General features: G+C 33.2%; 1 protein-coding gene across 1 annotated transcript in view; it reads right to left on the reverse strand.

Moving 5' to 3' along the window:
• The window catches only part of LOC106461008 (basic salivary proline-rich protein 1-like), a 20,508-nt gene extending 8,374 nt beyond the window's left edge, over window positions 1-12,134 (reverse strand). Inside the window, exon 1 of the mRNA XM_022387811.1 lies at window positions 12,078-12,134. Within this exon, the coding sequence (XP_022243519.1) occupies window positions 12,078-12,134 (57 nt within the window). The remainder of the gene's footprint in view (window positions 1-12,077) is intronic.
• Between the last annotated feature and the right edge of the window lie 3,355 nt (window positions 12,135-15,489).

Consider the following 15,489-nt stretch of genomic DNA (forward strand, 5'->3'; position numbering starts at 1 on the left):
TATATGACAGATTCGTCATGCTGCTTTTTCGTCGTATCGTCTATATGACAGAGTCGTCATGCTGCTTTCTGACCAAATCGTCTACATGAAAGAGTCGTCATGCTGCTTTTTCGTCGTATCGTCTATATGACAGAGTCGTCATGCTGCTTTCTGACCAAATCGTCTACATGAAAGAGTCGTCATGCTGCTTTTTCGTCGTATCGTCTATATGACAGAGTCGTCATGCTGCTTTCTGACCAAATCGTCTACATGAAAGAGTCGTCATGTTGCTTTTTCGTTGTATCGTCTATATGACAGAGTCGTCATGCTGCTTTCTGGCCAAATCGTCTACATGAAAGAGTCGTCATGCTGCTTTCTGGTCGAATCGTCTACATGACAGAGTCGTCATGCTGCTTTTTGGTCAAATCGCCTCCATGACAGAGTCGTAATCTGGTCGTATCGTCTATGTGACAGAATCGTCATGCTACTAGTCGAATAAGAAGTGACAGGATCAAAAGTGAAATGTTATAATTATTGTCAATATTAGTGTAATATATTATCTAATTTTCAGTATGAAAAACAAAACGAGAAATGATTTGTCCAAACTCATGTATTGATAAGTTAATAAATCTTTTAAAATCTGATGTTTTAACCATGCCCTTTATTACTTGAACGCAATATAACTTAGAAACCTTTTTGTAAACGTCTAGACACATTGTTGCATAGTTAACTATTGGAAAACTGGTTTTCTGTAAATGTCCAGGCCTTCTGTAACTTGATTATGTATTGAAAACGTGTTTTTGTTGTAGCTTTTAGGCTCTCTGTCGATTTATATTAAAACCTCGAATTTTCCTTAATGTCTAGATTTTGTTATTTAATATCTTTAAAAAATCGTGTTTGCTACAAGTATCTAAACTGTCACTTTCGGTTACATATTAAACACTCGGTTTATCTTTAAGCGTGTTGACGTCAAGCACGAAGAGCCGGGCCTGGCCTAGTCGTTAGCTTGCTCGGACTGTGAACTCGAAGGTTCAGAGTTCTCAACCTGTTGCTGCAAAAACACGCTTTGCACTTTGGAACCATAGATGTATTAGAAGAGTGACGGTCAAATCCCAATATTCGATGAGAGTTGGCGGAGGGTACTTTTGACTAGCTGCCATACCTCTAGTCTTATCAGTTCAAAATTAGAGATTGTTATGCGCAGTTTATCCTTGTGTAGCTTCGAACTGAAACAATGGATTTCGCACGTTTCTAGAAATATAATTGCAATTATAAAGAAAGAAGAAAATACACGATTGTCAAATAATAATGATAAATCGCCAAAAGAATGGATGATATTTTTACTGAGTGACATTTTTTGTAGTGATAGTAATGAAAGAAAATAAACTTATGATGTGACGTCACCAAATTCACAAAATGCAACTCCAGTTACGAACTAATCTTTAACGAGAATAATTTCTATGAAAATACATTTGTAGTGCTTCTTAAAGTCTTTTGTGACGAGGAAAGAAAGTCTACGGTAACCTTGCAATTATTCAACGAAACGAGTAGATCGTGTAGTTTATGTTTTTACTAGTCAATGGAGAATCGAACTATCTTGATTTACGGACTTGACTTACCTATCACTAGAATGAGACACACCAACAGCTTCATATCTGATTCGTATCTGCAACAAAAGAAAATTGGTGTCAGTTGAAAGTCCACAAAGATTACCTCGATCTGATATTCACGTGAATTTACGGGTTAAAACAAAGACAGTCAAAAGTTGTGGCGCTACGATCAAGTAGATACTGACACCGGTCAGCAGCGAAGACTTATTATTAAGTTAATACTCTCTAAAAAAAAAAAAACATGTTCTAGAAGTTTCCCTGAAGAACTACTACTCAGTAATCACATCGAGCTTCTGTTTTTAACGATGAAAACTACTAATACCATCCTCAAGCTTATGACGTATATTACGATATCTCTGTGTGATCAACAGAATCAGTTTACCAGAATTTTGGACAAATTACAAATATCACTTAAAGGTGAACCAGTTGAACTTACCGTCTCACCCACACAAGCACTGAACAGGAAGTGTGAAAAGTGAGATACAAGCCAGGTTTTTATGTGACAACGCCATTTTAGTTTAACCTAGTTTTCTTTGCCTGAACTTTATGAGGGAAGAAGGAATGGGGGTGCTGTAGTGCTATGTTAGACGCCCCTCGTACATTACCTAGTTATTCTTCAACCTTCACTGATTTCAACAATCGAAGCATATCACAAAGCATGTTCTGCTAGCCACTCGAACCACGCCCTTCTCGTGGTCAGGGTTGTGATTGGCGAGAGCAACGCATACAAGTTTTTACTTTGCCCTAATTCCGCTCATAACACAACCGGTAGTGTACTTGTTAGTGGTATTCCACTTAAAGAAAGAAAATATTAAAATACAGTTCACGGCAACAAGTGACATATCCTTTTCTTTCTACATTCACTTCTTTTTAATTTTTTATTTCAATCAATATGAGCACGCTCCTTTACCAGCCTCTCCCACGTGTTTCAAGTGTTTTTAAGTCACAAAGTAGGCACTACTGGTATCGTGTAATAGCCTTAGCTAAGCCACAAATACAATCACTTGTATCTAGGATCGTGTTTCTTAGAAGCACATGAACGAGTATTGGGTGAAGACAACAACTTATAGAATATGTTCGCTGCCCACTACAGGTTTAATATTATATTTTTGTAACACGAGCTACAGACTATAGAGAGGTTTTTTCGTGGTTTTTGGTGTATTGGACCTGTGTCACGTGATTTCACTATGCTGATACTCAACTAAAAATCCTCATGTACTCATAAGATTATCCATTAATTAAACATGTATAAAAAAATGAAGGTTAGTTATACTGTACCTGGGACTTCATGTTACTGCTTCTCTTGTTTAGATTTTGAGTAACTTTTAGTTAATTTCACAATCCTTATAATGGTTTCATACAAGCTAGTTTATTCAAGAATTTCACAGAAACAATCCCTAACACTGTTAAGCTGTCACTTGTACATTTTTAAGATGGCGTATATTCTGTTAATGTTTATCAATGTGTATGCAGGTATTAAACGTAGGACAATGAAAAACGATGTTTTTTATCTGAACAATAAAAAAGTTTCGGACATACTGAAGGCATAATATAATTTTCTGATCTACTTGGTGTAGTATTTTAGTAGGGGCATAACCAGGGAGGAGGGAGTCGAACGACCACTGCAGTATTCTAAAATGCCTTCTATCTTCTATTGTTGTTGTTTTTAAAATAAACACTTGATTTTCATGTAAATCACTTTGATTTTTTGCGTAGAAGAAAAGTTTCGCTTTTTTTGGGGGGGGGGGTATACACCTTCACACCCTGTTGAGCTAGCTACGCCACCTGGCTTAACTAACATTTTCTATTCTATTTGGTGTAGTATTTTATAAAGGGTTTAACCACATTTTCAAAGCTATTTGGTGTAGTATTTCAGTGATGGCTTTAATTATCATATGTTTAGGTATTTGATGTAGTGTTTCAGTAATGGCCTTAAGTATTATCTTTTTTATGTATTTGATTATAGTATTCCAGTAATGGCTTTAACTATCATATTTTTTATGTATTTTATTACAGTATTTCAGTGATGGCTTTAACTCTCATATTTTTTATGTATTTGATTATAGTATTCCAGTAATGGCTTTAACTATCATCGTTTCTATGATAGTATTTCAGCGATGGCTTTAACTATCATATTTTTTATGTATTTTATGATAGTATTTGCTCATAAGTTTACTAGTTACTTTTGATTTTTTGTTTAGATAAGACATATCTCAGACTATCAAAGATAAGGCATACCCAGGACTATCAGAGATAAGGCATACCTAAGACTATCAGAGATAAGACTTACCTAGACTATCAAAGATAAAACATACGCAGGACTATCAGAGATAAAACATATCCAGGACTAATCAGAGATAAAACATACGCAGGACTATCAGAGATAAAACATTCCCAGGACTAATCAGAGAATTTGACACGGTAGGTGCTCCAACTGGACTAAATGTGCGAGAAATGTTTGTAGTTGAAGCGGAGTGAAAGAAAATTAGCGATTTAATGCCCCACTGGTGGCTCAATGGTAAGTTTGAGGATATTAACGCTAAAAATCGGGTTTTAATAGAAAACTCAGAATAAAGACCATTCTCTGGGTTGAACAAGGGTTGAAGGCCCTGTTCGGTTTTCTCTGGGTTGACACATGGGTTGTAAGCCTTGTTCAGTTTCCTCTGGGTTGAACAGGAGTTGTAGGCTTTGTTCAGTTGTAGAGAGTGGATTATCCTTATACAAGGCTGTCATAACGAAAAAAAGCTAGTTTTTGTTTTGTAAACAGAAGTAGAAGAATTACTATAGTCATGGTTTTAAAGATTAAGGTGGTTTCACAGATCCCCTGGGTTACTCTAAGCCAGAAAACAAAGACACTATTATAATATATTTTGAAACTAATCCAAATCTTGGAAACAGTGAAACTCTACAGCGTGTAAATAAAAAGGAAAGGATAAACAAGAAGAATAGCCTTGGATACAGCGCCAAGTTTTCGTGTATAAAATCGCTCCAATCTGTGTCTGGTATATGGTTGACGTTATGCTACTTATGTCATGATTTTAAATTATTTGTTAAGAAGATTTTTTATCTTTGCTTTCAATGCTTAATTATATAGTCTAAATAAAGTAAAAGGATTCAAGTGAATGCCAACATATACACGTCATTAATTTTGCTTTGATTACACATACATGAGTGAGAGTATCGGGTCGTTGATTATAGTTTCAACTTTAACCTTTAGCGGACTGCTCTTTTACGCTTGAATCGTGCTAGTTATTAGAAATTCTTTGTAAACTAACTCACAACGTAGTAATCTAAATAAATTTAGCCGTGTGAATAATCTTAGAGCATTGCGCTTAATATATTATTCGATGTTATACAGTGTACCAACTGTCAAATTTTTATATTACAATTTATTTTCGCCAAAGGTAAAATTTGATATAGAATCTGTGGCGTAGAGACCTAATACATTCTTTGATTCGACACACCCTCTGCTGTGCACTGCAGTTTCTCCTATTGAAGGTTTACGAACACAGGTTGAATCAGCTAACCAAAGAAATACAGTTAGGGCTCATATAATGGTGATTTACATATAATATTTATCGAGATTTTAAATATAAAGATAGTTTATCAAAACATGTATTTAACAACTTTAAAATTTCCATTAATTCTCTAAATTCACAAATAACAAGTATTATCCGTTAATAAGTCATATATCCGAGATGTACATATTTTATGGTAGTTGTATTTCTATATTCCGTTCTGTGTACTGTTTCATTTTAACTTAACTTAAAGAATAGTGAAAAAATTTACGAAGACAGAAAGGAAGTTTCTGTCAAAGAGAATGAGCTATAAGTTAACTATAACAAACTTGAGCGAATTATGTTAGGCTTAAGCTACATACTTCTGAAGGTTTTCTCTGTAACTAACTAAATTTAACTTTTTATCCATATTTTTGTATTATAATCACTCACAATTTAATAGATATTATATTTTTATGTATAGCACAATAACCTCTAAATAGTTATTCCCTGACATTTATATTTCTGTTTCATTCTTGTCCAAAAGGAAATATTGGCTAGAGACAGACGTAGTGAACAACCTTGAACCAGTTTTCACGTAGGCCTTGATATCTCTCACTTTGACATTTTTTTCTATTTCACTTTGCCCAAGGGAATCTCTTAATCTATTTAATGTATATATTCAGGGCTATTGTTTTATTTTCTTGATTATCACAGTGCAGAATTCGAAACATGCCCTAATTAATGACCTATAATCGCCATGGCTTCTATATAAACGAAAAACAACTGATTAATGTATGTTAGTATTATGGCTGGCATCATTATTACTAGATTCGGTTAGAAACTATCACGTATGAACAACGGTGTAATGGTGTTGGAGCGGTACGACACGTGAAATCCCGGCGGTTTTGAATACGGGTTCTATTCTATTATCTGATGGCAATATCACACGTGTGAAAGAAATTTTGGCAGGGCTTCGTCATTACAAAATTTAACACTTCACCACAGTGTTTGGTACTATAACTCATTGGTTGTGTGTGAGTACGTGTAAAAATAACAAGACGATTAGAACAAGACGATTTGTATAATATAATACTTAACAGACTGATTTAAAAATGGAACTGCATTAGTCTTCTGGGGTCTTCACGGACCCCAAATATTTTGTAAACATCGGCGCCGACAGATAGAACCATTTACATCTTTGTTGTTCGCAGTAGTTTCAGTATTTGGCTAGTTTGTTTTAACTTCTTACAATTAGTTTAGGTGGTAAAATAGTTTGTTTGTTTGTTATGGATTTCGCGCAAAACTACACGAGGGCTATCTGCGTTAGCCGTCCCTAATTTAGCAGTGGGAAGGCAGCTAGTCATCACCACCCACCGCCAACTCTTGGGCTACTCTTTTACCAACGAATGGGATTGACCGTCACATTATAACGCCCCACGAGCAGGGCGAGCATGTCTGGTGTGACGGGGATTCGAACCCGCCGCGGATTGCGAGTCGAGTGCCTTAACCACCTGGCCATGCCTGGCCTGGTAAAATAGAAACAAGTTGTAATATTCAATGTTCAGTTACTATTAAGAAAGGAAAATATTTTGAGTGTTAGTGTTTTTTGTTGTTGTTTTTTTTCCCAAAGTAATAGTTTATTATTACTTAAATATTTTTAAATTAATTTTTTATGATGGGGTCCACTGGGACCCTGGAAGAATGACTGTGGAAAATTTTTACAGAAGACTAACGCAGACTAACAACAATAATTCATTATTGAATAAATCATCAATAAAACAGTCTATTGGCAATATAACTGTTGATAATGTGATAATAACAGATTCACTTAACAAATAAATCACAAGAATAATAAATATAGGTTTAATAAACCAAAACATAATTTAACAAGTATATTTGTGGAACCAGTATCCATAAGAGAAATAGCTGATATTATAAAAAAATTAAGAATTCTAAAGCAGTTGGACTGGAAAATACTTATTTAGAAGTTATAAAAAATTATAGAGTCTGTGGCTGTTCCATTGCAACACATATATAAATATTGGAAAATAAATATTTCCATATTCTTTAAAACATCTCAAAAATAATTCCAATATTTAAAAAAGGTAGATAAAAACAAATTAGTAATTATAGTCCGATTATATTGAGTATATTCTCCAAAATATTGGAAAAGTTAATTTACATTATACTTAAGGATTCTGTTAATCAATTTAATGTATTGTCTGAATTCAAGCGCGGATTGCGTAAGGAAAAAATCTACTCAACAAGGATGTATGAAATTATTATTGCTAATATGCAGAAATGTGAATTTCTCACAACAGTGCTCTTGAAATTATCTAAAGTATTTGACTTTGTAAGTCCGTTATTGTTAAAAAATATAATATGTGAATTAGAGATAAAATGTATAATTTTTAGGAGAGTTATTATTACTTAAAAAGCAGATCATCAATAGTTAATATTGATAACAGATTTTCTGATTAATTAATAAATATAAAACCATTGTTGTTTTTCTAGGACTACTGTTGTATTTATCAAATGTTAATGACATAATAGATCTATTATTTGATATAAAGGAATTTTATTTGCAGATGATATTACAATTATATTTAGGGTCTTTAGTTAAAATGGTTAATTTGTCATTATATAGGTCTAATTTTTGACTTGATGATAGAAAATTTTGGTAAATCTTATAACGTTAGAAACCGAATTTCGATACCCGTGGTTGGCAGAACACAGATGACCCATTATGTAGCTTTGTGCTTAACTTCAAACAAACAAACAAATTAAATTATTAATTTTTATGTTTATGATAAAAAAATAGTTAATTAATATACCCAATCTTCAAACTTTTTTCTTTTACAAACATCAAGGACATTCATAGTTTATAGTACAATTAATGCTGATTTACACAACACATTTTAAAAAATCAATAGACCGGTGTTCAATAATTCATCTAGGAATAAATATTTGGAATACTAATCCTAATAACATAGGATAAATCCTTAACAAAAATTTCAGTTTCAAAAACTGTTTATCAAATATATGCTCAAATGGTACAAATAATAACTTTATGATAACATTGACATACATAGTGGTATCTAATATATATATATATATATATATATCTGTTATTTTTGTATTTATATATATATTTATTTTCTTCTTTTATTGATTTAATAAGTAATACTTTTTCCTTTTAGTGCTTTTGTATAAACATTCTCATTTTTGTATTGATTATGGTTAAAATTATTAGTATTTTACAACACATTGTATTACCTAGTACTTGGATAAAATGTTGTTGGATTGAATATATAGATAAATGAACATGTGTGTAAGCAGGAGGGTGCAGTAGGTACGACCGCACCTCCTAACTTGCACCCTTATAGGTATAAAACATATTTAAAATAACAATCTCACATCCCATCAAAATGCACCATTTTCAGTGAAAATTACCAAATTTCCCAAAGTCATGCTTTAGAACCCTCATCCCCGTATGGGTTATCAACTCCTTTACTCCAAAAGTAGCACCACTACAGCCTTTATAGATTTCTGCCTATGCCCTGGAACAGGATTTTCAATCATTGTTCAATGAAATTGATTTCTATATAATTCAGACACCAGGTGTCTAAAAATAATTGTATTGTAATGAATCTCACAACTAAAAGTGGTAACAAAACGTATTTATTTGTATGTTGGTTAATGCTAAACGTTATCTTGGAGTTACGCAGAATTGACGCTAAATTCATGTCACAAGAATAAATAATCCAAAAATGAATGTATATTATGTAAGCAATATAATTATAATTCAATAGTCTATGAAGTTAAATAAATGTTTACAATTATTTTGGAAGGTTCGAATAAACAAAATATGGAACAACCATGGGCTTGTCCTTTTGGAGAGATATGCCCCCCCCCCTCAACAGCCCTCCATCTGAGATATAGTCTTTCAAGATTTTTTAATTCTCTACGTCGCACCCCCTCCCCCTACTGACGTGAAAGTGGTATTTTTTCTGCCCCCTTATGTCCTTATGGCAATGCATGGTAGCGACGGCTATGTCTGAATCCTAAGAGCCTCTTACTTGCTTGGCTGTTTATTACAAGTGCGCAAAATGTGCCTAGAATGTTGAATTAATTAATTCCAATTCGTCTGTGATCTTGTTGTGTTCGTGTTTGTTGATTTGTCTTGGGCTTAACTAGAAAAACTCGACTAAAGGAAAACAAAGTAAATATATTCATATAACATCCGCATCGTGGAAGTATTGTATCATTCATTATAATTAAAGGAGATTTATTCCTTTTAGAAGACTGATGTGTTCATTTCATTCGAGGCAAATTGGCTTAGGATCTCGAGGCCTGCCAGTTTAAGCTCATGAAATCTCGTAACTTAAGATCTCAAGGCCTGCCAGATCTCGAGGCCTACCAACTTCAAGATCTCAAGACTTGTCACCTTAAAATGTTGACGTCTTCCAGCGCAAAATCTTTAGGTCTTCCAGCTTAAAGATCTTGTGGCTTGTCACCTTAAGATATTGATGGCTCCCAGAGTAAAATCGTGAAGCCTATTAGCTTTATGTCTTAAGGCCTACCAGTTTAAGAAGTTGATAACTGCTAACTCACTTAAGTACTATAGGCCTACCAGCTTAAGATCTTGAGGCCTGCCACCTTAATATTATTGGCAGTGATGAATATTATTAAACTCTGCAAACCAAAGAGAACCATGCCGATTAAACAGGGAGATCTATTTTCAGTCAAAAACCAGTTATTAATTCTGTTAGTTCTTAATATTGAACTCTACTGATATTGGTGCATATTTTTTAAACATGAAACTTCAACAGATATTCCTGATTGTTTAGGCAACATTATATGGTAATCACTAATGACTTTCACTTAGCATCAAAATATTTTTAGTGTAATACATTTTCTACTGAACCTTTCCCCTAAAAGTAAAAGCATTCTTTCATGACATTACGAAAACACTTCGGTTCAGAAAATTAACTTAAGAAAGAAATACAAACCCTATAAACCCGAGCGCTTTCGAAAGGTGGATCTTTCTTCACCAGGAGCAAAGAAAGGACCACCTTTCGAAAGTACTTGAGTTATAGAGTTTTGTATTTTGGTAGTAAAGAAATTCTTAATTTTACATGTGACGAAAACTAATGTCGAAACTTACCACTCTTAAGGTCGTTTATATCAAACCTGTCCTTTATTTATATAAAATGTCACAAACAAATTCACTCGTCATTAAACCGACAATGGAATGACTTTACTACCCGGAACACAACTTCAAAACGAGGACTAAACGAAACAAATAAGTGACGGGCACGCTAAAGGGATTCAAGATTTTAGTGATTTTTGAAAAACTTAGGGAGAACGTGCTATATCTTTACTATCTTATATAAGTAGGCCATTTACCGGTTTCAAGAATCTGATGTCAATTAACCGAGCCGAAACGAGTTAAAAAAATATTTGTAACAGCGCTAACAACTCGAATAGGCGTGATTCCAAGTTTGAAGGCTTTCCATTACGTCGTATAAATTTTCCAGCCTTAGCGTGCACTATAGTTGATACCCTTGGAATACCTACCGTCCAGTAATAAGAAACACAAAATTTACGCAGCTCAGTTGCATACACGGTATAAATAATAAAAATGTTAATACTGACTATATAGGTCAACCTTGGGCAACAATCAACTAATACACACCTATATATATATATATATACGTGTGTGTGTGTGTCACGTCTTTTCTGAGAAAGTAACTGTATAGAAAGATTTAGATATGGGGTTTATTACGGATGTTTTGAAATTTAACAAAAGCAGAATGTGTTTTATTGTTAAACAGCGTCTGACTGGACTGTGTCGTGACATCAGTTAGTCTGACTGACAACAATATCAACACATAGAGCTTTCCCACCATCGATCTGGTCATTATTATCCCAAAGAACTTGTTCAAGAAGAACTTGGTTATTCTCAACACAAAGAGCCTGTCCAACAAGGATCTGGTCATTTTCAATCTAAAGGGTCTGTCCAACAAGAATCTGGTCACTCTCAACCCCATACCGTCCAACCAGGAATTTGTCGATATTAACTCAGAGAACCTGTCGTTAAAATTGACGGTGAATGGGAAAATATACCAACTATAAATTAATACTTATTATTTATCACAATAAAAGCAAAAAACATTTAAACTTGATTGTTCATTGATAACATTATACGTAAAAAGGTTTTTAAAAAATAATTTTCGTACAGGTCAGAAATGGTTGTTTTTATGTTCAAAATCATGATATAAAACATCCTTCACACCTAAGGTTAGTTTGACGTAAAATAGTGTCACAAACTCACAAACTATTAAAAATTCTTGATAATTAGCCACTGAAGGTCCCATGCTGTCTTAAATCCAGGTTTCGATATTCGTGATGGGCACAGCACATACAACCCTTTGTGTAGCTTGGTGCTTGAACAACAAACAAATGGATTTTCATATGAGCAAATGCGTTGTATCTGTTACCAAATTAGGCTTAATAACACACTTTTCAGACAAGGTGTTATTGGTTGTACAGAATCCAACTTGTTAACCTGATGTCGCCAGGTGAGATACAAGAAGTGAGAATGATAATTAATAACTCACTGTTATAAACTTAGAAAAATAATTACTCTAAATAATTTACAATTAAATAAATATTTTACAGTATTTCCAGAACCCAACATATTTTTATTCCACATTTTTTAACATGTTCTTTTAGAGTAGGGCCAGAGGTAGCTAGAGTATCGGGCTGAGGATGGAAAGGTTTGAGGTTTCAGATATAATGCCTCTGAACATGTTCCGTGTTTTCAGTCTTGGGTATATTTATAAATTGTCTGTCAGTTCCGCTATTCGGTTCGATAAGCCGGACAAAGTTCTTGTAGAGATGAGTACAAGTGGTTGGCTGCTTTTCTGCTGGTCAGGAGTTCAAGACTATTGACGCTTAGACCTGAATCCCAGAGGTTTCTGACCTGACCGTTTAGGCCACGTTGCTTAAGGATCCATTCAGGTTGAAAATGCCAATCCATTTTATTCGGTATATTCTTATGAATTTACTTCTTTTTGTTATTTTTTAGCATAGACAGTTTATTAGTCGCATACGTTATTGGCGTAACTGTGCACGTTATTTTGTGGTGACATTAATACGCTTTCTGTAACGATAGACTGACTTTCATTAGAATTATTTAAAATGCATTTTACATGAATGTATCACTCCTATTAATTTTTGTTTTCTTTTTCAATAAACACGAAGCTGCAATAATGGGTTATCCGTGTTCTACTCGCCGCAGGAATCGAACCCCGAATAGTGAGTTGTTTCCTTAGCAAAATAAGCCCCCCCCCCCAGTGGAACAGCGGAATGTTTGAAGATTTACAACGCTAAAACACTGGTTTCCATACTCGTGGTGGCACATCACGGATAGCCCATTGTGTAACTTTAGGCTTAACTACAAGCAAACAAATAAAACAGGAAGTCAGTATCAGCAAACGCCTTGAATTAAACAGAACTGCAACAGATTCGACTTTGTTGTCGTTGCTTATAAGTTTCCTCTAAAAAAGTGTAAGTAAAATTCAAGCTTGTGTTCTCCTGGCCTATTAAACAACGTGAAAATCACGCCCATATGGTGGATCATAAATTAAGTTTGTGACTCAGATAATCAAACTATCAGTAGCATTAAAATATAAACACATACACACATAACAGTCCCACCTAGTCATTGCTACTTTATGAATTTAACATATTTTATGCTTGACAAGTTTTCTCAAAATATTTTTAAATCTCGATAACGCTACTTATGATGCAGGATATTTTTCGTTTTTAAAAAGTTCAACTATTCTCGTTCTGGTTTGAACATGCTCACGTACTACACAAACGATGATACGCCCTGATTAATACGTCAAATAATTTCATGTTTCGTGAATATTCTTTTCTATAAATCCTGTTAAGGAAAATGAAATAGGTGAAAGCATTCACAAAATAGCTAAGCTGAGAGATGTTGACAATGGTAAAGCAGGAGAATAACTAAAAAAGTAAGTTTATGTAAAAACCTGTTTAATTCATCCTGGTCGTATATATAAACTTCGTAACTTAAGATCAAACCTTAGGGTAGAAATCTACATCAAAATATTAACTCCGACGAAGTCCCAGTTGAAAATAGTATAATTCCAAAATATCTGCTAATTAGATGAGACGAAATCTGAATATAATAATATAATAAATATAATTTTACGTCGTTTCAGTCTCGATAGTAATTATCGTGTCAATAGATGGCGCTAACAAAAGCTCTATAATATTTACTGTGTCGTATCCAAAATAAAACCTTGATATATTTGGTGGAAAACGAAATCTGATAATGAATAGTAGAGCCACGGCAAAACAATTGTAAACATCTTTAATGAACGTTTCGGAATTACGCATTAAAGATGTTTACATTTGTTGCCGTGGCTCTACTATTTATTACATAAAACAACATTTAGACAGAAAATTAATATTCCTAACCAATGATGCAAGTTAATACAGGTTGTCAACAGACAGCGATAAATACGTGTAATAACTTTTTTCTGTTATTATTTAACATGCTGAAACATTCAAAAGTGAAGTAATTGAGAACTAACTTTGTATATATATATATATATATATAAATGTTTAAATATAAAACATTTCAGGAAAAGTTAGTCTTAGCAATCACTGAATTAGTAAATATATTTTACCAGGTTGACATGGAAACTGTTTGTAATCCCAGTAGCGAGTGCAATGAAACAAACACCACGGATGTTTCTAAGGTTGTCAAGAACATCTATATAAATTTGGTACTTCGACATAGAACAGAAGGTTGTCAAGAACATCTATATAAATTTGGTACTTCGTCACAGAGCAGAAGGTTGTCAAGAACATCTATATAAATTTGATTCTTCGACACAGAGCAGAAGGTTGTCAAGAACATCTATATAAATTTGGTACTTCGTCACAGAGCAGAAGGTTGTGAAGAACATTTATATAAATTTGTTACTTCGACACAGAACAGTAAGAAATCGTTACCAGTACGGATACAGGAGTGTGATAAGTTCTTTCACGGATGATTACTTGACACGACTCATGGTGAGACTGATGACCAAAATAATACTGTCTAATTTATCATACAGGTTTTATATAAAACATATCTAATATTTGTCTTCTGGGGATGTTTACATACAACTGTTTTTATCCACACAGTCCTGGATGTTAACAAACAAATGCTATAATGTAAACATAACGTCATCATGCAAGTAGCTATAAGAGTATTTACAATACACCACTCAAGCAACCACAGTGTGCTTAGAGTGCATTAGTATCATTCATATTAATTATCACATTGTGTTTATAATACATTAGTATCATTCATATTAATTATCACACTGTGTTTATAATACATTAGTATCATTCATATTAATTATCACATTGTGTTTATAATACATTAGTATCATTCATATTAATTATCACATTGTGTTTATAATACATTAGTATCATTCATATTAATTATCACATTGTGTTTATAATACATTAGTATCATTCATATCATCACATTATGCTTATAATACATTAGTATCATTCATATTAATTATCACATTATGTTTATAATACATTAGTATCATTCATATTAATTATCACATTGTGTTTATAATACGTTAGTATCATTCATATCATCACATTATGTTTATAATATATTAGTACCACAGATGGTGACACAATGTTTTTGATATATAGAGAAATAACATCCCTACCGGGGCAGATTTTTTTACAATACTACGGTATCATCAATAATAGCGTTTTCGTTGATATTGGACACAAATATCACTTTTAAGGGTAGAGTTGTTTTTTTTAATAATTTCTATTTTAACAACAAAAGAGGAACAGGATTTCCGAAAAAGACGTTTTTTTTTATAATATAGATATCAAATTGTGAAATATTTCATTGCAATTTGTTGAGGTAGAAAAGGGTTATAAATTAAAATCTTCCTCAAGTCTTTTTCAATTTAAACTAATGATAGTAATTATTCCGATGGCGATAAATTAATGTATATTTTCTTTATTTAATTCTTTAATAAACTTTTTTTTACAAAAAGAGAATGATGTTAATATATAAAATAATGCAGAAATATACAAGAAATGGGTAATTTAGGTACATTTCCTAAAAATATTTAATATTGTTAAAAGGAGTAGATACGACTTGGAACTATACACCTGGAAAAAAGTTAAGCACCCCCAAATATTTTTCAGGATTGCTTATTGAAAATAAGGTTTAATTTTCATGATGTTGAGCAATGTTCATAATTTCAAACATAATTGAAAGGATGTGAGCGTTCAGGTGTGACATTTAAATCAGGCTCGTTTTTTTCCCCACGTGC

Source organism: Limulus polyphemus, unplaced genomic scaffold (assembly GCF_000517525.1).
Source record: "Limulus polyphemus unplaced genomic scaffold, Limulus_polyphemus-2.1.2 Scaffold879, whole genome shotgun sequence".
Classification (NCBI taxonomy): Eukaryota; Metazoa; Arthropoda; class Merostomata; order Xiphosura; family Limulidae; genus Limulus; species Limulus polyphemus.